The sequence below is a fragment of the Osmerus eperlanus genome, chromosome 5 (genome assembly GCF_963692335.1).
Source record: "Osmerus eperlanus chromosome 5, fOsmEpe2.1, whole genome shotgun sequence".
Lineage (NCBI taxonomy): Eukaryota > Metazoa > Chordata > Actinopteri > Osmeriformes > Osmeridae > Osmerus > Osmerus eperlanus.
The window spans coordinates 2,076,391-2,101,460 of record NC_085022.1 but is presented as its reverse complement, the minus strand read 5'-3'; the positions used below and the strand labels follow the sequence as shown (position 1 = coordinate 2,101,460).

At 47.3% G+C, this 25,070-nt stretch overlaps 4 protein-coding genes across 6 annotated transcripts in view; 1 reads left to right on the top strand and 3 right to left on the bottom strand.

Moving 5' to 3' along the window:
- Nucleotides 1-10,706, bottom strand: part of LOC134020774 (E3 ubiquitin-protein ligase AMFR-like) — a 343,986-nt gene extending 333,280 nt beyond the window's left edge. The window contains exons 1-13 of one of the 3 annotated variants that reach the window (XR_009930443.1): nucleotides 9,907-10,695; nucleotides 9,634-9,726; nucleotides 9,202-9,366; nucleotides 8,698-8,850; nucleotides 8,496-8,536; nucleotides 8,245-8,377; nucleotides 7,919-8,052; nucleotides 7,687-7,797; nucleotides 7,328-7,512; nucleotides 6,909-7,012; nucleotides 6,568-6,702; nucleotides 5,963-6,414; nucleotides 1,812-2,384 (exon numbers count right to left, since the gene is read on the bottom strand). Coding sequence is in view for 2 of the 3 variants with exons in the window: in XM_062461006.1 (XP_062316990.1) it covers nucleotides 2,216-2,384; nucleotides 5,963-6,414; nucleotides 6,568-6,702; nucleotides 6,909-7,012; nucleotides 7,328-7,512; nucleotides 7,687-7,797; nucleotides 7,919-8,052; nucleotides 8,245-8,377; nucleotides 8,496-8,536; nucleotides 8,698-8,850; nucleotides 9,202-9,366; nucleotides 9,634-9,726; nucleotides 9,907-10,158 (2,127 nt within the window). In the remaining variant the exon portion in view is untranslated. Of the gene's footprint in view, nucleotides 1-744; nucleotides 2,385-3,592; nucleotides 3,718-5,962; nucleotides 6,415-6,567; nucleotides 6,703-6,908; nucleotides 7,013-7,327; nucleotides 7,513-7,686; nucleotides 7,798-7,918; nucleotides 8,053-8,244; nucleotides 8,378-8,495; nucleotides 8,537-8,697; nucleotides 8,851-9,201; nucleotides 9,367-9,633; nucleotides 9,727-9,906 lie in introns of those variants that run through there. The other 2 variants (XM_062461006.1, XM_062461007.1) reach the window with 2 other exon arrangements.
- A 423-nt stretch (nucleotides 10,707-11,129) lies between these two features.
- pdcd2l (programmed cell death 2-like) lies at nucleotides 11,130-12,728 on the top strand. The gene has a single exon (XM_062461016.1). It carries the CDS (start codon nucleotides 11,493-11,495, stop codon nucleotides 12,597-12,599), a length of 1,107 nt encoding a protein of 368 aa, XP_062317000.1. The 5' UTR covers nucleotides 11,130-11,492; the 3' UTR covers nucleotides 12,600-12,728.
- A 191-nt stretch (nucleotides 12,729-12,919) lies between these two features.
- On the bottom strand, nucleotides 12,920-23,371 carry nfatc3b (nuclear factor of activated T cells 3b). Its single transcript, XM_062461005.1, has 9 exons — nucleotides 22,920-23,371; nucleotides 20,800-21,886; nucleotides 20,297-20,459; nucleotides 18,525-18,724; nucleotides 17,918-18,090; nucleotides 17,587-17,727; nucleotides 17,382-17,437; nucleotides 16,264-17,293; nucleotides 12,920-13,533 (listed from the first exon to the last, which is right to left on the bottom strand). The coding sequence occupies exons 1-9, from the start codon at nucleotides 23,008-23,010 to the stop codon at nucleotides 13,403-13,405; spliced, it is 3,072 nt and encodes a 1,023-aa protein (XP_062316989.1). The 5' UTR covers nucleotides 23,011-23,371; the 3' UTR covers nucleotides 12,920-13,402.
- Nucleotides 23,372-23,483: 112 nt separating this feature from the next.
- dus2 (dihydrouridine synthase 2) overlaps nucleotides 23,484-25,070 on the bottom strand; it is an 8,265-nt gene continuing 6,678 nt past the window's right edge. The window contains exons 15-16 of the mRNA XM_062461012.1: nucleotides 24,820-24,893; nucleotides 23,484-24,373 (exon numbers count right to left, since the gene is read on the bottom strand). Coding sequence (XP_062316996.1) covers nucleotides 24,106-24,373; nucleotides 24,820-24,893 — 342 coding nt within the window. The 3' untranslated portion in view covers nucleotides 23,484-24,105. The remainder of the gene's footprint in view (nucleotides 24,374-24,819; nucleotides 24,894-25,070) is intronic.

Sequence of the window (25,070 nt, the reverse complement as noted above, 5' to 3'; positions counted from 1 at the left end):
TCTGTCAATGTGAGAACTTTAATCTATTCAGTCCTCAGTGGTGCAGAGGGAGTCAGTGCTAGCAGGCTAGTGGGGATCTGGGATAATCCCAGGCTGAGTTCCATTTCTTTAATCTTGTGTGCTTCTCCCTCTGCTGTATTGGCTGGAGTCCAGAGGGAGATTTCGTCATCATTCTTCCTGGAGTCCTTTCCTTAGAATGCTGTACAAGGAAGTGAACAAGAGCACTCTGGGGGCATGAAGGCTATAGAATCGGGACGTGTCCAGTGAATTCAGATCAGTCGATGCTTCTCCTGAGGTACGATGTTGTGCTACTGCCCCCCAGTGTCTTTCCTCCATACTCCTGAGGTACGATGTTGTGCTACTGCCCCCCAGTGTCTTTGTGTGACAAGAACCTTACGGTTTCTCTGTCGTCTAACGACACTGGATGGCTGTAAAATCGTGCTTGTTTTTTTGTTGTTGCAGTATATGATGTTAATCACAGTTTTCAGTGGTCCTGGCAGGGAGCTGGCAAGAGATCAAATACAAACGTCCTCTTTGTTGCTGATGAAACGTACATGACTCAGGATGTGACGAGTGTCACTTGATCTGTTTACAGTCAAAACCTGCACCGCTCAGATGGAGAAAAAGATTTTCACATCATTCGGAAAGGGCCTTATCAAGATGGCATTAGATGCACTCGATGTAAAAACAGCTCAAGCCCATTTTCACAAGTCAGACTTTTGAGATTGGCTAAATTAGTCACTGTGCATGAAGATCTTAATTTTATTTGTACAGCGTCTTCTACATCTATGATAGTCATTACAAAAGTATATACAAAAACACTGTTCTTGACTGTTACAATTTGATGCACACAGAAATTCAGTAAACTGCATTCTACTCACTGACATTATGGAATTTATTTGCTGAATTAAGCAGCCTCTCTTAGGTCCAATGTGATGTACAGAGAAATACTGTCTCAAGGTGCACATGTAATACAGGAATACAGCACAGTGTCCTGGGCAGGTATAAAAGCTATGCCACTGGCCTTTACAAACACTAATGTGTTGTTTATCTTGATTTGTGCAGACCGGTCACTGGAAACACAGGGGATGTAATCATCACGGACCCCCAAGTGTCCTCTGGGATCCAGTACCCAACCAGATCAAATACAGCACGCTCAAAACTAAATGCCATTTCATAATTATCAGGCTAGGTAAAAACTGAGGCAGGGATAGATAGCTGTAGGCCACTGCAAACAGCAGTTACAGTCCAAGCTATAGTTTGAGTTGTCAAGCCAATATGACCTTTTCATGACTGTACTGCACAGATTAAGCATCAATTGGAATTAAAGTCAGTGAAACTGAAGTAGGCCTAAATCAGAAGCGATGCTGCAACATGTAATACGACAGAACACATCTGTTAGCTTCATGTTCACCCCAAAAGGATTTGGCCCATACAGCACTCACTGGAAAGTGATTTTTCATTAAATACAGCAATGTATATATATTCAATTTGCTTTTTTATAGCTTTAAAATAAATTAATTTCAAGCTGCCCCCAGATCTAATCCTAACCCTGGCAACATTAAGATATGTTTAACACACAAATTAACAAACAGAATCATCAAACAAAACAAAACTCTTTAGACCTGTTATTTTACAACGCATACTTGTATCCTGCTACAACTAGTGCCTGCCTGTGTGCATGTTTATCACTACGCAGAAGAAAGGGGAAGGTAGTAACTGAAAATACTGAGGGCAGAAACCCTGCATAGCTGTAACTGTGTTTAAAACAAAATGACATGCTATGAGCCTGGTATTCAAGGCTACACTACAATGAGGTAATATTTCTTGTTTCATCTGTAGACATGATGGCCAGTACAGTACAGCTCAGACAGAGCAGACAGTGTATAGTGACACGGCATCCTTCTCTGTTGTAGAAAATTTAAGAGACCGTTTACAGAAACATTTGGGTGAAGTCCTAACTCAACCACATATAGACCAGGTGGACGGTGTTGGTACCAGTAGACACCAGGTGGATGGTGTTAGTACCAGTAGACACCAGGTGGACGGTGTTGGTACCAGTAGACACCAGGTGGATGGTGTTAGTACCAGTAGACACCAGGTGGATGGTGTTAGTACCAGTAGACACCAGGTGGATGGTGTTGGTACCAGTAGACACCAGGTGGATGGTGTTGGTACCAGTGAGTCACAGTGTTTCCCCGTCTGTCCTCGCTGGTCAGATGTACGAGCGCCCCTGCAGACGGCGCTCTGCCGCCGCGGCTAGCTTCCTGCGCCGCAGTGTCACAGAGTCTGACACTGAGGACGGCCCTTCATCAGCCTCCTCCATATTGTTGCCGTTGGTGACAACACTGGCAGAGTCCCCGCTACTCCTGCTCTGATACCTCCTGGAGGAGGGGGGAGGAGGGGGAAGGAGGAGGGGGTAGGGGGAGGAGGGAGGAGGGGGGGAGGATGGGGGAGGGGGAAGGAGGGGGGGGAGGGGGGAGGAGGAGGAGGGAGGAGGGGGGAGGAGGAGGGGGGAGGGGGAAGGAGGAGGGGGAGGAGGGAGGAGGGGGGGGGAGGGAGGAGGGGGGAGGAGGGGGAAGGAGGAGGGAGGAGGGGGAAGGAGGAGGGAGGAGGGGGAAGGAGGAGGAGGGTCGAGGAGGGGGGAGGAGGGGGGAGGAGGAGGGGGGTGTACATGTGAGTTATTGAGGTTCAAGGCACGTTCGCGCATTTGTGTTAAAATGAGGCCAGTCCCCAGACTGGTTGTCATCAGGGCTAATTAGCGATTGCTCCATCTACAGCCTGATTAGCACAAAGATAAGAGCCACAGTAGAAGCTCAACAGAATGTAGGATGGTAAACAGCTGCACAAGACAGACAAGTACAAACAGCGAGAGATAACATTCAAGTGCAGCTGCCCGATAAAAGAGTAATGCAGTAAGTAGAGTTACGCAGTAAATAGAGTTACGCAGTAAGTAGAGTAACGCAGTAAGTAGAGTAACGCAGTAAGTAGAGTTACGCAGTAAGTAGAGTTACGCAGTAAGTAGAGTAACGCAGTAAGTAAATTAACACAGTAAGTAGAGTAATGCAGTAAGTAGAGTAACGCAGTAAGTAGAGTTACGCAGTAAGTAGAGTAACGCAGTAAGTAAATTAACACAGTAAGTAGAGTAACGCAGTAAGTAGAGTTACGCAGTAAGTAGAGTTACGCAGTAAGTAAATTAACACAGTAAGTAGAGTAATGCAGTAAGTAGAGTAACGCAGTAAGTAGAGTAACGCAGTAAGTAGAGTTACGCAGTAAGTAGAGTTACGCAGTAAGTAGAGTTACGCAGTAAGTAGAGTTACGCAGTAAGTAGAGTAACGCAGTAAGTAAATTAACACAGTAAGTAGAGTAATGCAGTAAGTAGAGTAACGCAGTAAGTAGAGTTACGCAGTAAGTAGAGTTACGCAGTAAGTAGAGTAACGCAGTAAGTAAATTAACACAGTAAGTAGAGTAATGCAGTAAGTAGAGTAACGCAGTAAGTAAATTAACGCAGTAAGTAGAGTAATGCAGTAAGTAGAGCAACGCAGTAAGTAGAGTAACGCAGTAAGTAAATTAACGCAGTAAGTAGAGTAATGCAGTAAGTAGAGTTACGCAGTAAGTAGAGTAACGCAGTAAGTAAATTAACACAGTAAGTAGAGTAATGCAGTAAGTAGAGTAACGCAGTAAGTAGAGTCCCCGCTACTCCTGCTCTGATACCTCCTGGAGGAGGGGGGAGGAGGGGGAAGGAGGAGGGGGTAGGGGGAGGAGGGAGGAGGGGGGGAGGAGGGGGGAGGGGGAAGGAGGGGGGGGAGGGGGGGGAGGAGGAGGGAGGAGGGGGGAGGAGGAGGGGGGAGGGGGAAGGAGGAGGGGGAGGAGGGAGGAGGGGGGGGGAGGGAGGAGGGGGGAGGAGGGGGAAGGAGGAGGGAGGAGGGGGAAGGAGGAGGAGGGTCGAGGAGGGGGGAGGAGGGGGGAGGAGGAGGGGGGTGTACATGTGAGTTATTGAGGTTCAAGGCACGTTCGCGCATTTGTGTTAAAATGAGGCCAGTCCCCAGACTGGTTGTCATCAGGGCTAATTAGCGATTGCTCCATCTACAGCCTGATTAGCACAAAGATAAGAGCCACAGTAGAAGCTCAACAGAATGTAGGATGGTAAACAGCTGCACAAGACAGACAAGTACAAACAGCGAGAGATAACATTCAAGTGCAGCTGCCCGATAAAAGAGTAATGCAGTAAGTAGAGTTACGCAGTAAATAGAGTTACGCAGTAAGTAGAGTAACGCAGTAAGTAGAGTAACGCAGTAAGTAGAGTTACGCAGTAAGTAGAGTTACGCAGTAAGTAGAGTAACGCAGTAAGTAAATTAACACAGTAAGTAGAGTAATGCAGTAAGTAGAGTAACGCAGTAAGTAGAGTTACGCAGTAAGTAGAGTAACGCAGTAAGTAAATTAACACAGTAAGTAGAGTAACGCAGTAAGTAGAGTTACGCAGTAAGTAGAGTTACGCAGTAAGTAGAGTTACGCAGTAAGTAGAGTAACGCAGTAAGTAAATTAACACAGTAAGTAGAGTAATGCAGTAAGTAGAGTAACGCAGTAAGTAGAGTAACGCAGTAAGTAGAGTTACGCAGTAAGTAGAGTTACGCAGTAAGTAGAGTTACGCAGTAAGTAGAGTTACGCAGTAAGTAGAGTAACGCAGTAAGTAAATTAACACAGTAAGTAGAGTAATGCAGTAAGTAGAGTAACGCAGTAAGTAGAGTTACGCAGTAAGTAGAGTTACGCAGTAAGTAGAGTAACGCAGTAAGTAAATTAACACAGTAAGTAGAGTAATGCAGTAAGTAGAGTAACGCAGTAAGTAAATTAACGCAGTAAGTAGAGTAATGCAGTAAGTAGAGCAACGCAGTAAGTAGAGTAACGCAGTAAGTAAATTAACGCAGTAAGTAGAGTAATGCAGTAAGTAGAGTTACGCAGTAAGTAGAGTAACGCAGTAAGTAAATTAACACAGTAAGTAGAGTAATGCAGTAAGTAGAGTAACGCAGTAAGTAGAGTAACGCAGTAAGTAAATTAACACAGTAAGTAGAGTAATGCAGTAAGTAGAGTAACGCAGTAAGTAGAGTAACGCAGTAAGTAGAGTAACGCAGTAAGTAAATTAACGCAGTAAGTAGAGTAATGCAGTAAGTAGAGTAACGCAGTAAGTAGAGTTACGCAGTAAGTAGAGTAACGCAGTAAGTAAATTAACACAGTAAGTAGAGTAATGCAGTAAGTAGAGTAACGCAGTAAGTAGAGTAACGCAGTAAGTAAATTAACACAGTAAGTAGAGTAATGCAGTAAGTAGAGTAACGCAGTAAGTAGAGTTACGCAGTAAGTAGAGTAACGCAGTAAGTAAATTAACACAGTAAGTAGAGTAATGCAGTAAGTAGAGTAACGCAGTAAGTAGAGTTACGCAGTAAGTAGAGTTACGCAGTAAGTAGAGTAACGCAGTAAGTAAATTAACACAGTAAGTAGAGTAATGCAGTAAGTAGAGTAACGCAGTAAGTAAATTAACGCAGTAAGTAGAGTAATGCAGTAAGTAGAGTAATGCAGTAAGTAGAGCAACGCAGTAAGTAGAGTTACGCAGTAAGTAGAGTAACGCAGTAAGTAAATTAACACAGTAAGTAGAGTAATGCAGTAAGTAGAGTAACGCAGTAAGTAGAGTTACGCAGTAAGTAGAGTAACGCAGTAAGTAAATTAACACAGTAAGTAGAGTAATGCAGTAAGTAGAGTAACGCAGTAAGTAGAGTAACGCAGTAAGTAGAGTAACGCAGTAAGTAGAGTAACGCAGTAAGTAAATTAACGCAGTAAGTAGAGTAATGCAGTAAGTAGAGCACTTAGACAGCGAGGTGCAACTTCAACAGGACTGATGAAGTACTTAGGAAGGCTTGAAAACGTACTGTTGAAGTACTGATGAAGTACAGATGTAGTACAGATGTAGTACCTGCGAGCGTGCAGCAGCAGCTCATCCTTCCTCTGAAGCAGCATCTTCTGCCTCTCCTCGGTCGACTGGGAGAAGCCACAACCCCTGACCTCCTGGAGCTCCGGGGCTGTGTCCTCCGGGCCGGGGCGGGCCCTGCCGTCCTCCGGGCCGGGGCGGGCCCTGCCGTCCTCCGGGCCGGGGCGGGCCCTGCCGTCCTCCGGGCCGGGGCGGGCCCTGCCGTCCTCCGGGCCGGGGCGGGCCCTGCCGTCCTCCGGGCCGGGGCGGGCCCGGCCGTCCTCCGGGCCGGGGCGGGCCCTGCCGTCCTCCTGGCCGGGGCGGGCCCTGCCGTCCTCCTGGCCGGGGCGGGCCCTGCCGTCCTCCTGGCCGGGGCGGGCCCTGCCGTCCTCCGAGCCGGGGCGGGCCCGGCCGTCTTCCGGGCCGGGGCCCACACGTCTGGCTTGGCCCTCTGCGAGCTGAGGACAGCAGAACAACTTGTTTAGGGACTCCTGCTGACTATATTCATTTCTCCGTGGTCCTCTCTCCAGCTTTTCCTTTCTCTCTCAAACTGCTAGCATTACTAAAGCAGGAACACATGAGTGTAAATAAAGACGTATGCTCAGACTGACCTGTGTGTGGAGGGGCACCTGGATGCGCCCCTCTAGGATGTTGTCAGTGGTGACCTCCAGAGAGCTGGTCCTCTGCAGGTCCTGCAGCACCAGCTGGAGCGGCACCTGGGGGAACATGCCCTGGATCTGACGGGCCTGACGGGAGGGAGGGAGGGAGTCAGGGAGAGGGAGAGAGAGAGCATCCGTCATCATGCCACTGCTTGTAGTCGTGTCACAGCTGTAATAGTCAAAGACATGGTAAATGAAGACAGGACTTCAGAGATGCATCCCCATAAACACATAGTCCAGGTCCCAGTCATCGCAGCACGCTAGCGAGAGGGAGGCGCTGGAAGCAGACTGACCATGGAGCTGAGCTGGGCGTGGCTGGTCTGAAAGCTGCCCCGCAGGCCGGCCGTGTGACTTACTTCCACCGAGAAGCTCGGCAGCCAGCTGGCAATACGAGAACCTAGAAAAAATATATACATGACACACATGAACATCAATCAATTAATAAACAGAGCTAAAGCTAAAGCCATTGTTGGTTGCTACTTCCAGTGCAGTCTGAAAGCCCATTCAAACTTCCCAAACAAACAGTAACAGCCACCAGTTGTTGGGTTGTGTTGGTTTGGTGTGACGGGCGTGTGGGTGTTTGTAGGGCCGCGTGAAAACGACAGTTATCTCTCCAAACGTTCTAAACCAACCATCCAGCAGGAGCACGTTTGTTTTGTTGGTGTTTGCCTGACGTTGATAGAGGGTTGTGTTGAGAGAGTCGAGCCCTCACCATCGAAGTGGAAGAAGTGGTTGTGCTGGTTGATGTGGGGCCGGGCCTCGGCCTCAGGGCCCAGGCCGTCCTCGCGGGGGCCCCCCTGCCTGGCCCCCCTCTCCCCGGCCCCCTCGCGGGCGTCCAGGGACATGCGGCAGGTAGGGCACGAGGTGTCCTGTTCCAGCCACGAGCGCAGGCAGGAGCTGGGGGAACACACAAACACATCAAACACTTCACACATGCCCAGGCCAACCAACCTTCCAGATCATCAGCTAATTAGCTCATTCCTAATGTCCTATCTAAAACAGCTGTGCTATTTCCTGTTTGATGACATGTTCACTTCTGTGTCCGTGTAGCTGTGCTGCTCAGATGCTCACTTGTGGAAGAGGTGTCCGCAGGGGAGTCTGCGGGCTGTCGCCATGGCGTCCCAGCAGATCGCGCAGTCATCGTCGTTGGTCGCCAGCTCGTCTGGAGTGGCCACAGCAAACCTGGACCCAGCCGCCCCCCCACAGAGAAGAACCTCACACCAGGTACAAACACCCCCCCCGGAGGCGGAACGCTTGCCTGTTTTAAAGAGCACGTGTACAGCTTGTTGGTGCAGAAACCGACCTGGCCTCCATGTTGTCGATGACACGCAGGTAGTTCTTGTGGCGTCGTATTCTCTTCTGCACCTCGTGGAACAGGTAGCGTAGCTGCATGAAGATCACCAGGCTGGCCATGGACAGCCAGATATTCCCCACGAGCTGAGAGGGGGAGGAGGAGGCAGAGAAACACACACACACCTCCATTGAGCAATAAAAGGAGAAAGGGCAAAGTGAAGCGGTAAAACATGACACTTACGTCCGAGCACCACCATGGCTACATGAGTTAGCATGTAGCGTTAGCACGTCCTGCTCTCTTGTGTTGGTTTATACAGAAGCAGGAAGTGACCTCACCAGCATGTGGATGTGGTGTACGAGGTCCAGGCCCAGGAGGGACAGCTCCATGAAGAAGTCCGTGTAGTAGACGTAGGAGCCCTTGTTCTCCCAGATCCCCTCGTGGTTCAGGTCCCACAGGTGGATGGAGTACCTTAGAGAGATGTCCAAAAGGCTGGCAGTTAGATCTTTAAAAACGCCCCATCCACAGATCACAATTTATACTCGGTCACACAATGTTTCTCTGTGTAAAACAAAGCGCAAACACCTACCGGATGATAACATGAGTGGTCCTCACGGTAACCAGCATGCACTGAAACAAACAAACCCTGCGTTATTGTTTATTCGGAGCGTGTTAAAAACAACACACCAACACAGACAGAGTTGTCTCCTCCAGGGTTACATCCGCGGCGGGTCTCCTGCCTCCTAAGGCAGCCCAGGGGGGTAGACCGGAGGAGAGGAGGTGCTCCCTACCTCAGCAGCCATGAAGGCGACTGTGTGGATCCCCTGGCCGCGTCCCAGCACCCCGCAGAGCAGCGCTAGGCCCAGACACGCCAGCATCAGTCCCACCAGCAGCACCAGCACCCTCGCATGGCTGCTCAGCGGGGTGCTGGGAGAGAACGACAACTGCAGATACACCAGAGTGAGCATCAGCCTTGTGGCAGCGCACCATTGTAACACTACCTCATTTGATTGATTTTGATACCAGCTCATTTGCATGATTGTGATACTAGCTCATTTGCATGATGTGATACTAGCTCATTTGCATGATTGTGGTACTACCCAATTGGGATCTCAATCATTTCATCACATTTCACTCGCATGTAGCATCAACAAAAGGACTACCTTAGATATAACCTTACAGCACCCAACATGACATGAGACTCATCCACTCTGTAGGCCAGAATGTTTTGAGTTTGTTGAAATGTTTCTCCCTGTATGTGTTCAGACCTCAGGGCATCCTGTATTGGGACGTACGTATTCAAAGCGGTCCTTGCAGAGCTGCACAACCAGGTGGAGGAAGACCAGGACAGCAAACCACAGAGACCACATCAACACCTCCTCCAACGTGTGCACATTCAGGACCCCGAAGATGAAGATGAACTTGTAGAAGATAAAGTTCCAGAACTTTTCCTTCAGGTGCTGTGTAGAGAGACACAGAGAGAGAGACACACAGAGAGAGAGACACACACAGAGAGAGAGAGAGAGAGAGAGAGAGAGAGAGAGAGAGAGAGAGAGAGAGAGAGAGAGAGAGAGAGAGAGAGAGAGAGAGGCGATAAAATGGACATGACAAAATGGACATCTCTAGGGAAATTGTATTGCGTTGCATTGTCCCATCTTCAAAACCTTGCAGGTAGAGAACGATGTTGTTACAATGATATAATGAACTTCAGATACATTTCAACCAACCTGTTTTTCACTGACACGCAGAGGCCCAAACACAATGCACTGGATCGCCTTTGCAATCAGCATTAGGATGCAACAGGCTGTATTCACCACCACCTAAGAAGGAATTAACTGCTATTTCATCACTACATTAAACACACACAGTTTGTTGGCACTAACCGTAACTCATCATTGTCAACAACTGCTTCACGCTTCAGCATCAGAAAAGAATAATTAACGAATTGATTTTTAATTGAATTAGATTACAAATATGCACCGAAAGTTCCACAGACTCACCCAAACAAAAGCACTGTCAGTGGTCATGTACAAGAGGATATCACTGGCTACATCACCGTAGCTGGTGAAGAGGTCGTACTCCTCGTCTTCAGGATTGGTATGGGATTCCTCTGTGACATAGCGGACTAACTCTCCAGATTCCGTGACAGTATTGTAAGCACTCAGGACTGTCGCGGCCAGCAAGACAGCACTCAGAGCTGTGTACGTCTGTAGACTGGGCCAAGGGACTCTCTCCAAGAACAGCAAAGGCATGTCGACGGTTAGGGTTTGCTATGCTTTTACACTTTTCATTGATATCCCAAGTCCACAGCGCAGTTCGCCCCGCTAAGTTAAGTAAGTCTTTGACAGCCTCATCAAACGTGTGCAACTCTTTCCAGGTCTAGGTCAAGCCTATGGCTATGCCTTCTTGCATTATTAATACGTTTACACATGTCGTTGAATTTCAACAAATTAGCTTGTCTACCATTTCAGTACAACCCAGGCTTTTACCGATTCGTGTTTATCAGGCTAGCAAGCAATTGCCTAGCTGCCCAACCCGTTTGTGAGCTAGTTTGACAGCTGTATCAAAACGATTATATATAGACTATTACAGAGGGACATGACACACGAATAAATAGCTATCTAGCCAAGTCTCCAATCCTGCTTAAACAAGGTGCTGTCCCTTAGCTAAATGTTGACGACGTATCTTTTATGTGGGTCTAAATCCTCTGAGTAGCTGTGCAGGTCTGTGTTGTTAGTGGAGCATCATCGTGTCCCTACTTGTTTCTTCCGGTAATTCGACCTGACGTTTAGGTCCGTTGCTTTTTACTTCCGGTTAGTGATGGGGAAACGAAGCTTTCCGAAAAAAGTCTCGCTTTTTCGAAGCGTTTGATACATCCTCTCCATAGGGACATCGGCTGGTCAGTTCATGGTATGGCGACTGTATCGAGAGATTGAAGTAATCGAGTGACGTCAAGTCCTCGAGACGTTAGTCTCACAATCGTCGACAATTTGATAAAGGACATTTTACAATAATAATAATCTTGTTGTTTTACAAACACGTTAACGTCTTTACTATTTTACTGTCATTACGTTTACTTTTAGGTTCTCATAGCATTATTCAGATTTTCAACTAGGTTGACTATGGCTTAGTGGAAGAGCGCTGTCTTAGAGTGTGCTCGAATCTTCCCTCTGACCTCACTTGAGAGGAAGTATATGCTAATTATAAATTATTGATATTGTAGACTAGGGGCTAAAGTTTCGGGACATGCTTGTGCAACGGGAAAATGGTTGATCACATATGAAGGCTGGCTAAATGTTTTAAACTAGAGAGAGATGTAGCCTGTGCTGTGTATTAGTGATTTCTGAAGTCGGAAAAAATGCAGTTTGACTGGCATGACACTGTCAGCTGTTCGAAGCTTCGACGGGAGATCACGTGTTTTTTGCCCATTTGAATCCACTCCCGACACGTTTGTACCGGTACCCATTTCTATATTAGACATCTGCTTCACATTCTCTGCCATTGCTTTAAAAGGTCGATACCGCTTCGTAAGCACGGCTTCGAGCGTAACGTCACTACTTCCGGTTGCCTGTCAACAGCAAGAAACATGGCTGAAACACACGAGGTAACTCTTATCGGAGTTTGTGATGGGGCAATTGGCGATGGAAAGAGATATCCCTTATTATATTTGACCAACAAGGTCGGCGGTCTACCGGACGTACTTCCAGTAATATCCTGGCAATACCCCAGCTGTGTTCTTTGCAATGGTATTCTTGCACATGTGGTGCAAGTGTACTGTCCATTGGAGGCGTCTCTCTATCACAGAACTCTGCATTTGTTGGCTTGCCCAAATCCTCAGTGCAGTTCGAAGTCGGAGAGCTGGAAGGTACTGCGTTCTCAATGTCTCGAGTCAGAGATCAAACCAAGTCCAGAGCTTTCTCCGTCTCCCCACAGCCCTGGCACGGAAGCTCCCATCGCTGCCACTGACTGGTGCGATGGCGCTGACGACTGGGGAATGGAAGATGAAGAAGAATCAGCATGTTTAAGTGACACAACCCAAACTCAGGTGAAGACGACCGAGGAAAACCTGGAGCCGGTGATGCGCACCGCAGAGCTGGATGTGAGTGGCAGACTTCGGGACCTCTGTCTTGGTGAGAGGGAGGCGATTCAGCTGGATATCCCCACCTTTAGTCCATTCTATGTCAGCGTAGTGGAGGAGACGGACCTGGTGGAACCGGCCGACCTACATCACGCTCAGAATCTGTTAAAGGAATATGAGCGAAGAGAAGGTGTAGCTGTTGCCGAGCTGGGCACCTGTGACGGAGGCGGAGATGAAAAGTACGAGAAGACCCGGGCCAGACATGGAGATGCGGTCTTCTCCAGATTCATGAAGAAGATCTCCTTGTGTCCTGAGCAGATCTTGCGGTACTGCTGGAACGGGTCGCCTCTTTATATCTCAGAACCTCCTTCGAAAATGGCACAGATGGTGCCGGTGTGCGCTCGCTGTGGCTGCTCTAGGACCTTTGAGCTACAACTGATGCCTGCGTTGGTCAGTTTACTGCGGAGTAAAGATTGTAGGTCGGAGATGGCGGTGGAGTTTGGGTCAGTACTGGTGTACACCTGTAGGAACAGCTGTTGGACATTGGGCTCAACCTCACCTGTAGAAGAGCTTATTTTCATCCAACAAGACCCAGACCAAAAACTCTTTAAATGACTACTCGATTACATTGTATAGCAATGTTACTGTTTGTGACAACTAAAAATTGAATGTCAGTGGTAACTTTACAAATAAAGGATGTATTGACAAACACGTTTTTCATAGTTTTGTCTCTTGCAAGAATTTAATGTAATCAAATGTATTGATAATACACAATGATAGGTTTCATTCGTTTTCTTTAATAGAACTTCAGTCTCAAAAGTATAACTGTAGAATGTAAGATGGCTGCTTCATACCAATGCAAACAGTGCAAGCTGCATTCTTTAGAAAGTCAAATCTGGAAGTAGTAATATTACATTCAGTACCATATAAGATTGTGAAATGTCATTCCAATCTAATGTTTACTATATATGCAAGACCAAGAGTATCAAAAATAGATTTATAGTTAACATATTTGCCAATAAATAATACATGAACACAGCATTTAAATTATTTAGCCAATATAAGGCTTTCCAATTAGGTTAAATTATTGCAGCTGCAAACTGAATCCTACAGTCATTTTATTGTAATTGAATGTATTTCCATATTGTACCTCTTCAAACAAGAAATATTTGGTATAAAACAGATCTTTACAGCAAAACAATATCGTAATAAAATCCTGAGGCAGTGGTAAATAAGCAAGCACATGGGCATCACCTCACAACAGGGTGAGTATGACAGGCTGTTAGCTAAGTACTAGTTGAGGCACTGTACCTTTGCCATAAAAATGACAATGACTATTTAAAATAAGCTATTTAACTCAAATGCATATTTAACTGCCAAATGCACAGCACCAGTTATCACCTGAGCAGGGGTGAGAGCTAATGAAGGCCACAGAACTGTAGAGCGGTTTCACCGGAGGTTTGATCCCAGCCATAACGATCCTGTCCTGGCAGGACAGCCTCTGCAACACTGCCAATCTGAGATATGTCTCTGTCGATAATCTCGTTCACTGCGAGAGAGGCAAACAGAGATTACATTAATCTTGTCATCTCGTCACAGACTTGTTTCAGCCAGGGGATGGCAGTATTGCTCCAGAAACAAGTTTCAAGTTACATTCTTCATCCTGAAATACTAGACGTTGCAACAGCGTGTTGTGTTGTAGGCCAACATTTGTTTTTGGATACATTGAATTCATGTTTTTTTTGTCGTTGTCTTCATCCCTAGATGTCACAGAACATCCCAGCCAGTTACTGTCACATAACTTACAGTGTGCTGTGAACACAGGCCTCTCCGAAGCGCTATCACCATCCAGGATCCACCTGGACGCCCCAGCCCATATTTGTGAGTCTATTTATACATCCCTGGAGTAAAAAGCCCAGATGGATCAGATGGCCACATATACACACACAGTCTATTTCCATCCCACACCATGAAAAGGTGATGTGTTTGAAACCTGAACGAATGGGGGAGAGGATAAAAGATGCATGTAAGATGGGGGAGAGGAGAAAAGATGTAAGATGCAAATAAACACATAAAGAGTTCCATCTGCAGAGGGAGAATAATCACCTGCAGCTCAGTCAACAGGACCCAGTAAGACTGCCCTGCAGCTCAGTCAAAAGGACCCAGTACGACTGCCCTGCAGCTCAGTCAACAGGACCCAGTACGACTGCCCTCCAGCTCAGTCAACAGGACCCAGTATGACTGCCCTGAGCTCAGTCAACAGGACCCAGTAAGACTGCCCTGCAGCTCAGTCAACAGGACCCAGCACGACTGCCCTGCAGCTCAGTCAACAGGACCCAGTACGACTGCCCTGAGCTCAGTCAACAGGACCCAGTACGACTGCCCTCCAGCTCAGTCAACAGGACCCAGTACGACTGCCCTGCAGCTCAGTCAACAGGACCCAGTACGACTGCCCTGAGCTCAGTCAACAGGACCCAGTACGACTGCCCTCCAGCTCAGTCAACAGGACCCAGTACGACTGCCCTGCAGCTCAGTCAACAGGACCCAGTACGACTGCCCTCCAGCTCAGTCAACAGGACCCAGTACGACTGCCCTGCAGCTCAGTCAACAGGACCCAGTACGACTGCCCTCCAGCTCAGTCAACAGGACCCAGTACGACTGCCCTGCAGCTCAGTCAACAGGACCCAGTACGACTGCCCTCCAGCTCAGTCAACAGGACCCAGTACGACTGCCCTCCAGCTCAGTCAACAGGACCCAGTACGACTGCCCTGCAGCTCAGTCAACAGGACCCAGTACGACTGCCCTCCAGCTTCCACTGGACACTGTAGTGGTTTAAGAAATTGTTTTCTGACAAAGAACCAACACAACGTAAACAACCTCCCGAAAACGGTATATATATATATATAAGTCTACTCTGTGTGAATGAAAGTACCTTAAACTAAAATACAAGCTTTTCTAACATTCTAGTGTGACTTATGTTGGGTACACACCACAAGATAATCGGGCTGATTTTGGGGCGATTTCCCCCTTCCGACAATCCTAGGTAATGTCCCGAGAATCCTAGGTAATGTCCCGATTATCTACAGATTATCTTATCAGATGTTCCCTTGATGTGAGGTGTGTTAAGAGTGACCGAACCTGCTTGGAAGAACGTCGGAGCCGCCCCCATCGCGAATCGTAAATATTTAACATGTTGAATATTGGAGAAATCCTGATGTGTGGTTAAACCCAGAGGACAAACAACACACACTATAGGAGCAAAACGGTTAAATCTAGAACCCTTGTCCTCATGTTTGTGCTCTCTCACATTTTGAAAATCTTAAAAGATTTAAAAAATATTTTAGTGTGTACCCAGCATTAGACGTTGGGTGAGTACGAGTGTTGAGGCGGAACGACTGGAGGTAGAAAGTCAGGTTCATGAGCGCTCATCCAAGCCCGGCTCTCTTGTTTCAAGCTGAAGTGAGAGCTTGTGGGGTCTCGGGAACACTTGTCATCACTACTCGGGGACAGCTGGTCAACAGTAACACAAGCAGATTAGCATGTGTGGTATCTTTAGCCCCACCCCACCCCCCCCCTGTGTTTGACTGTACACAAACCTACACACAGTGCAAGTGTCACCCCCTTCAGCTAGCAACTAGGGGCCCTGCCTATAATTAACCCAGATCATAGAGCTGGGCACACACAAACAGGAGCAGGCCTGTTGCCACGCCGCTCTGTAGGAAGGCAAACAAAGGCACAGTGTGGGCATATGGCGACCAGAAATCTGATCTGTATCTGTGTGGTCGGGACAAACACAGTCCAGCCTGTGATAGGCGATTAATTAAAAAATGTGGTAGGCATGGTGAGAGGCTGAGAGCTTCACGGTTCGTCAGTCTGACAGCTTGGGGGAACTGCCAGCCCAACGTTGGGACTTCTCTGTTCCCACACTGAGCTGTGGCATCCACTGGTTACCCAACAACACTTTCTACATTCACTGTTTGGATGTTGCTTTGGTGGGTAAATGAACATGTTAAGGCGGGTGGCAGAATGTACTGCTATGATACCTTTACAATATGTTATAATGTCTGAAACCTTTACTAGAGAAATAGGAGTTTCATTTAATCATTATTTAATATGGGCCAAATGTTTCTACCGAGTGACCTAAGCTGGAATATCCTGAGCTGCAACAATAGTCTTAAGGTTTGCAACAAGCATCTGGTTAGTTCAGGAAGTTGATAAAACAACAATCCTAGCACTTGAGTTGTGAATACTCCACAGCACACGCATGCAAGTTTCTTACCATCATCCAGTGTGATCTCATGGAGCTTCTCCTCCGGTTCCTGCTTGATGCTCACCCTGTCCCCCGAGTTGGAGAACAGAGAGTGGGGGGCAGGGTCCAGGGTCTTCTGGGGGTCTGAGGCCAGGCTGGTTCTGCTGGGGCCCAGGGAGGGTGCCTGGCGTCTGGGGGACCCCACGGGGGAGGCTGATGGGGGGATGGAGCAGGCTGGCGCTGCAGGGGCAGGAGAGTAGGAGGAGGACACGTCTCTGGTGGGATGGTATTTCAGAGTGTGGTGCGAGGCCTCTGCCTGGTCGGACCCTGTGTGTGAGCAGTGGTAGCTGAGGGAGTACCCCTGGGCTGGGGCGTGGGCCCTGGCTTGGCTGGCCGGCTGGGGACTAGAGCTAGCTAGCTGGGGCTGTATGGCACTCTGGTATGTCATGCCTTCTCTCCGCGAGGACATAGAGGCAGCCACTGTGGCCTGCGCTTGTATCTGTGGATGGAACTGATGTCCGCAGGAAGCCATGACAGAGCAGGGTTGGTTACTGTAAGGAACACTGTATGGTGTGGGGTTGTATGACGGCCTAGTCAGGGAGGCTGGTTTGGGATTGACGGCCTGCATAGGGCTTATCCGCTGGTGTCCAATATTGGTGAGATAGCCATGGAGCTGAGGGGATGGTTGCTGAGGAGAGGAGCCCAGGGAATAGCACCCCGGCTGGGGAGGACGCCCACAAGGCACTGGGTCTTCAGGAGACCCATAAAAGGGCGTGTCCTGAGGAAAAGCTTGGTCAGTAGGGCGCAGCTGCGTGCTGATTGGATAACAGGTGGAGGGATTGTGGGGAACGTAGTCAAAGTCACTGTGTTCCTGCTTCATGTGCTTTGTGACGATGGTGCTGTCACCGACAGCAGGGTAGTGGTGTGTTGCAGCACCGAGGTACGTGAAGCCCTGAGTTTGGCTCCTTTTCCTCTTTCCGTTTGACACGTAGAACTGCACCTGGACTGTCGAGGTCACGGTCTTACTGTGGTAAGCAGGGATGTCCACCACAATGCTGGACTGTGAAGACAACATTGTTGTTTTAAATAAAAAAAAGGTCTAATCTGCTGTACTTTGGGAGAGATGTACACTCGTGTTCACTACTCACACTGTTACTTTTCTCTTGTATCACGTTTGCATCAACTTCCCACTGTGTGCGACCATCTGGGCAATTTGGGGGGAAAACGTTTTTGCAGCAAAGATTTTAGATTTTGTAATTGTTTTTGATCTGTATTGATTTTATGATTGTATTTTTGCTTTGGCATTGATTCTCTGAATTTAAGTCTGGAAAGTGTGAGGTGACCAGCACCTACCAGGGCCTTTCTCCACAAAGATGACCTTGGACTCTGGGGAGATGTTTGAGCCTGTGATGACCAGCTCCTCGCCTCCATTCACAGAGCAGCTGACTGGACTGAAGCTGTCAACCTGGGGCAGTTCCTGGGCCGACCGCTGGGCTGCAGGTCAACCAGTCAACCAATCAGTCAATTAGTCAGCCGGTCAACCAGTCAATCAACCAGTCAGTCAGTCAATTTGTAACAACACAGGAATAACTCACTTCACTAGCTGTCGATTTGAAAAATGACACGCCTACATTCCCGTGTCTGTCTGCATCTTGTGTATATTCATGTATTTTCACACACTCACAGCATTCTATAGGAACCGAGGCGGCCTGCAGACACAGCATCCTGCCTCCGGGCTGTGGGATGTGCACACGGAAGGCCATCCTCACGCGAGTGTTTTTGCGGCCGATGTCTGTCTCTCCTTTCCTGAGTTCGATGTCCGAATTCCTCAACTTCAAGATTCCCGCACAGTCAATGCTGTTATACAGACATCAGAGCAGTTTTAGAAAATATTGTGTGAACTTTATGTTCAATCATTCTCATGCGTGCCTATATTCAAACTAGTATGTTGACATTTTGTTTAATAACATGAATCTGCTAACCCCTAACAAGTTTGTTTAATAACATGAATCTGCTAACCCCTAACAAGTTTGTTTAATAAGATGAATCTGCTAACCCTAACATGTTTGCTTTAAAAAAAGGAAAGTCAACCACATTTCTATTTTTGAACAGATGAAATATTCCTTTTCATTTTCTTAGCTTTTCTGAGAATTTCACACACTATTAATCATGAAACATAAACAGAATCCACAGTGGTTGTTGGGTGGATCCCAAGGATTATATATCACAGTTCTATTTCTTCCTTTGTAGTGCTTTTCAAAATGTAAATCCTCTATGCTTTGGAGTATTACCTGTTGGACATACTGTTTTCTGGGAGGAGAGGTATTTCGAGAACTTTGGTGCTGGTTATGATGTTTTCCTGGCAGGCAGTAGACACAGTTTTCCCAGTTACCCGATGCACCTGGTAGAAGGCATGTGGTCTCAAAAAACGATCGTCTGCTGTCCCGATGAACACCTGTAGGTTGACTGGTGTCTCACTGTAGCCAAGAAGCTGTAAACAAAACCATTCTGTCAAGAACTGAAATTACACATTATCACTGATGCCTCTTACAGTCATTTGTATAGTAATCAAAGTCAGTCAGTCTTATAGTCAGTAAAAGCCGCCCTCTGGAAAAATTAGGAGCACAACATGCTCACTGATGTAATGAACAACCAAATGTATCAGGGTGTGTGAAAAGGCTCCCTGGAACCTGTATGGGTGTGCCTATAAAAAATATACTCTAAAGGCACAAAACATTTGGCTAGTTGGTGGACCGATGGCACAGAGGCCATTTGTGTAGGGATTTGAGAACGTAACAAACAGGACTAGTGAAATGCTCTGTGGATTTGCCACTGTCACTATCAACCAATCCCAAAATAAAGCAGCGGGTATATGTTACATGTGAGACCTTTGTGTATCTCAGCTCTGCATCTGGCTCTCTGATCCAGAGATTGTAACACAGCCTTCCCGGACATGTTAGGTTGTATCCCTACCAAGAGTTGAGTCCAAAATACATTCAACGTCAAAAGATCAGAGGAGTTTCGGTGAGGGGGGGGGGGGGTCGGCGAGGGGGCGAGGGGTAAGATGTACCGCCTTGGACTGACTCAAAAATGAGAGGAATTCCAAGTTCCACATTGAATTGTTACATTTTTTTTGACAGAGACTTGTTTTACAGAATCATGGTTTCCAGGTTTCCATGGCGAGTTTCAGTGTGGCACAAAAGGTGTCTTCTGAGCTAATAGACACTGATACTAAGCCCCCTTCCATGTACACACACCACACACAACGCACCACAGTCACACACGTAAACATCTCGTGTGTGCAGAAGGGACGAAATGTTCAGTTTCGGCTGTATTCATGTCTGGGTTCAGTTTGAATGAGAAGCATACACTAAGACAAGTACACAAACGCGCTTCACTAATGACAGACAAACATCACACAGAAGAGGTGAAACATTAACCAAGACTTAATCAGCATATCAGAATAAAATAATCATGTTTGGTGTGACAAAACACTTCCTTTGATATAACAGGAAGCTACACTGTGGACACTGACAAGGTTAGAACTCAACCCTCACCTACACTCCACAGACAAACCCTGACCTAGAAAACACAAGCTGAATTTAATTGGATTTAAATTAAACACACTTGCTCGATTGGATAGCAACAAATTTGATAAAAGAATACTCTGACATATAGTGAAAGTACAGGAAACTATCCAGTAATCGGTCTGCTTTCGAAAACAATTAGATAATTAAAAAATGTACACTCACACAAGACCATGCACATAGAGAACATATGATATTATGTGACATAATTTTTATGCAAAACTTTACTTGCATTTTTATATATATTTTTCAATGTATAATATTAAATGATCTACTTTAACTGTCTATATTCCCCATCTTACTGGCTCTGGAACAGCTCCTAGTGTTTTAGTTACATTTCCTTATTTATGAAAATATTTTATGCTGACCCATATTGTTTCTATGCCTACTACGTAGCTGTTGCCGGCCTTGTCCTGAGACTGTCGTTGTTCAGAATGACCTTGTGTCATACCGTCACTGACAGCCTGGCAGCATACCTTAACGACAGGGTGTCCCCCGGAGACGGCCTTGACGGCTCCCCTGCTGCCCTCGGTCTCATAGTGGGCCCGGTGGTGAGCCTTGGGCTGCACCTCGATCTTCAGCTCATACTGGCCGTCCTGGCTGGGGAGGGGGCAGTCTAGAGAGGGTGGAGATGAGAGCCTGCCGGGGGAAACACAGCCGATCTGGTTAAAGGCTCTACATATGTTTTTACTTATTTTTGTTCAATGTTGATGACCCACAATACTGCTCCGTTGAGGATGATGCCATGTGTATTTTATCTCAACAGAGCAGCTCAGAGACAGCTATGAATGGTTTAGCTTGCAGTGACAAGAAACACAGTCACTTAGCAGGTGCTTTGTTTACAAAGTCACCTACATGAACGTACATAGCACGGTACATTTACGAGTAGGCCCTTCCAGCCCAAACGTAAGAGTCTGTTCTGGCTGACGTGTGTACTGTATACTGTGTGTTTTCCACTGCTGTTGACACGCATAACAACCTGAAAAGTGGAGGGTTGCCCTGCTTGGGTTTGTTCCAGGTGAAGTGTGAGGGGACTGAGAGGAACAACTCGGCCAGACCATCCTGGTTTAGACCGGCCACACATTCCTCCACAGATGAGTCCAGCTGAGGCAGCCCTATTCCTGGGTCGTCCAGCCCAGAGTCCCCCTGTCCTGCCAGAAGAACCATGTGGGCCCTGGAGGTCCTCCGGGTCTTGGAGGGAACATCCACGTCCATCAGGCCAGCGGCAGGGCTGCCCCCCCAGGTGTCCTCCGTCACGCTGCCCCGGGGGGAGTGTCCCGGGGTGGGGCTTGGAGAGTGGTGCGGGGAGGGGGAGCGGGCGCCGACATCAGCGCTGGAGTGCCGTCTCTTCCCACAGGGTGACGTGGGCCTGGAGGATGACCGGGAGGGCGGGCGAGGGTTGAGCCAGTTCTCGTCCGTGACGCTGGTGCGAGGGGAGTGGCGTGGGGAGGCGCAGGGTGACTGGCGCGGGGACTGGTAAGACGAGAGGGAATTGAGAGGGTGTTGGTACTGCAGCTGCCAGATCTCCACGCCGAACGCCCCGCCTCCACAGCCGGGAGAGGGGAGAGGAGAGGCTAACGGAGACCCCAGAGTGACCCCGGCTGCCGCCTCGTTCAGCTCAGCCTCCACGTCATCGTAGATGTGGGAGAAAGACTCGCAGGAGGAGAGGTCGGACAGCCAGCTGCGGGAGGACAGGCTGCTGCAGGGACTGGGGCTCAGGGTGGCGTCCCGGTAGCCAGGCTCCAGAGGCAGGTACAGGTGGTCCCTGGACCAGGACCTGTCAGGGCCAGGGCGTTCCCCCTCCAGCCCCCTGGCTGGCACTGCATTGTGACAGCTTCCCGCCTCCTGGTGACTGTTAGGGGCTATGGAGGTAATCTGGATGCTTGGGCAGTCGAATGCCTTGGGGTGCCCCAAGGAACTGTATTGGGAACTGTGGACTTCATAACTAGGTTGGTGCCGGTGGATGCTACTGGGGTCTTGGAAAGTAGGTGGAGATGGATGTTGACCGGTAGGTTGGTTGGCCAAAACTTGGGTGTAGTAAGGTGTGCTGTCATCAGGTTCTCCACCTGTTTGAAAGAAAATGTCAGGTATAAGTGGTAAGCAAATAAAGAAGGTGGCTCATTTGCAATGCAAAGTGTCTAATCTTCAGCACACAACAGATACAATTGTAACTCCCTACAACTCTGCATGACAAGCAGCTGATGTTATCAACAGAACTCTCTATAAAGAGTCTACACATTATGAACAATCATTACATCGAACAGCTACAAAGATTCATTACAAACAAATTATTCATCCTGTACAAAAAATACTTGATGGACTTGTAAGTTAACCTGCAGGCCTCTGCAGCATGGTGATATTATAAAAATTATCAAGAGCACTAGTCTGGCTAATTCACACAACTGTATGTGCTCACAGCTGTCAACAGAGCTGCAAAAACAGCCTACTATTAATACCGCAGTTCACACAGGACATGCGCCCACACAGACTTCTGCACACAAAATGCAAAAAATGTGGGTGTCAAAGAGCTGATTGTCTTGATATGAATCACAATAAACCAGCCATAATCTTCACTTATTTGCAAATTCAATAAACGTAATGAATATGAATATTATCTGATGTAGGTATCAGATGAGAGCATCGCAAGCGGTTTGGCTGGCAGCTTACAGTAGTTTATGTGGGGGTGCCATGTTGAACGGTTAGAAAAGGGAAGAAGGCATTGAACCAGACAGCTGAGGTCAGGGGTGTCGACATCGGGGTCTGTGCCATTTCATCAGCCAATAAGTGTTACTTTTCACTCATTTCTTATTTCTCCTTCTGCGTGCCTTTATGCAGATACCATAATCAATATCAATCAAGACAATGTTGGAAGAAAAACTAAAAAGTTTGAAACCCTGTCATGTTAGCAAAATAAACTTAAACTGAGATCGCCAAATTAGCAGAATTTGTAGGTAAACCAAAACGTAAATGCCATGACGTCTTATGTATTATATTTAATGTATCATAAGGTAGCCTATGCCTAACGGATTAATTTAACAGATTCGTGTCTCTTAAGATGCCTCCACAGCGGAGAGGATATATTGTCAAAACTGAACTCACCTGCGGGGCCTAGCGAATGTTGTTGCGTGTCTACCCCGAAAGTAAGTCCGAAGTCCAGCTCCTCATTACTGCTACAATTAACTGTAGTCATTGGATATGACGAGTCAGGTTCAACCTTCAAATTCAGCTCGGAGTTGACTCAGAACGCATTAAAACTCCTTAGGCAAAAGCTAAGTGTAGCAATAAAAACTTTTTGATTCGTACTACAGTGTAAACAGCAACAAGTCGATCCAAACCGAAGTTGTAAATTGCTGCTACGCGAATCCGAAATGACTTACGTCACCTCCAGTGTCAACATTTAGGTAGATTTGCCTTGAAGGTATTTCAATGTAAAGGGTTGCTCGAGCTACAGACCAACGAAAAGACGATACGGTTGACCGTAGATTCTCTCGGTGGACGACAAAGTACTCCACTCCAACTTCCACATTACAAACAAAGCATTAGACAGCTCCGACCGTGACGTCAGCAAAATTCAACACCCGTCTCCGAGCCCAGAGTACAGTATGCTGTTAAAATCCTCCGCAAATGAAATCATATCAAAAGAAAACATGTAACACATTTCTAGTTTGCATAACTTAATTTATTCGAAATGAATAAAACCCACAAGTATCTTATTTTACTTTGCAACTTACAATGATATGTGTTTCCAAGCAATTGGGAAATTGTACAGGTTTGGAATGAAAACACAAGTTTTCTTTCTTTTGTAAGGCCTCATTTAAGACAAATTAATAATTAAAAAGTTATAAATTAAACATTTGTGTATATACACATCTCCCCTTCACTGCCCTCTTCTGGTTGAAAATATCATACTCAGAAATAATGGCAATAACAGAAAATATAGTACACAAAACGAAATGTCACTTTGTTTAAACAGTATACGATTTCAAAAGTCTTATACTAGACTTTCAAATCCGTCACTTAAACCCAAATAATCAAATGTGAAAAGTTGGAATAAAACATATCTGCCCACCCTCATTGCCTGTAAACAAAAATACAACTCATATCCAGCAGTTTTGGTGACAAGTTAGAGTAGAGAATAGAATCCCTCTGACAGAAAAGACCTCTATCAATCTCATCCAACAACCTACACCAGCACCAGCCAGCGTTCCACAGAGATGGAGCACACCATGTTTCTGTGGGCTTCTGATCGCTCCCAACCCGGTGTTAACACGCTGCAGCGCGGCCATCACGGCCCGTCGGTCTGGAGGCGTACACCGTTAGTAACCACGGCAGCACTTCCTTTAGACACCTGCGGTTGGAGGTGAAGAGACAGGTGTCTCTTCCGGCCCCCCTGCTCCTCGGCAGTGTCCTGGTCGGGGGGGCTCCTCATCCTCTCCCTCTTCCTCTTGCCCACCAGGCCCTGGTTCTCCTCGCCCACACGGCCCTCCGGCAGTCCCAGCACTCGCAGACACACCACCGCCGCCGCCTGCTCCGCATACTTCTTCGATTTCTCCCTGAGACGGGGGGGGGGTGACAGAGTGTGTAGCTTTGCACTCACCCAACCATTTTTAAATAATTTAATAATAAGTGTTCATTTAGCAGGCGGTTTATCTAAGGGGGAGAACCTCTTGATATGCAGTTGACTGCTCTTCCACTGAATTGTCCTTATCTGGCAGGAATCTGTGCCTGTGGCTCAATTATCTAGAGAACTAAGCAGCGCATGAAGTTGAAATTTGGCAGAAGTATTCCTCAGAACACAAGGATGTGCAGCATAGAGGGTGAAGTTGTTTGGATGGGCGGTGGTGCGCAAGAAATAAACGTATAAACACATTTGTCGTCATGTTGAGCTGCACTAAGCCAATGGAACCATCTAATACGGTCAGCACTTCAGGATATGCTCCGGGACGCACCGTTTTCCAGATCACACTAAAGTATTCCCTGAAACGTGTGCCAGACTTACCACAATGTGGACCTGTATCTTCTTGCTGCCATGGTGACAGTGGACTGGAAGGCCCGGTCTTGAGTGCGCTGTGCCTGATGGAAACATCAGTAAAGCCGTTCTCATAACAACATACATGTTTGTTATGCTGGCACAGAACAGCACAACAGCAATGAGAAAACCTGTTTTAATATCATGACCCCCCCACCAGACGATGCCTCGCCACCCCCACCCGTCACTCACCCCCTCCTCCACCCCTTGTACCCCATCCT

Coding starts and splice junctions, on each gene's coding strand:
- pdcd2l (XM_062461016.1), top strand. CDS start 11,493: ATGGCTGAAACACACGAGGTAACTCTTATCGGAGTTTGTGATGGGGCA.
- nfatc3b (XM_062461005.1), bottom strand. CDS start 23,010: ATGACTACAGTTAATTGTAGCAGTAATGAGGAGCTGGACTTCGGACTT. Junction 17,294..17,381: donor TACAAGAGAAAAGTAACAGT/GTGAGTAGTGAA, acceptor TTGTCTTCACAG/TCCAGCATTGTGGTGGACAT. Junction 13,534..16,263: donor TGAGATCACACTGGATGATG/GTAAGAAACTTG, acceptor CCTCTCTCGCAG/TGAACGAGATTATCGACAGA.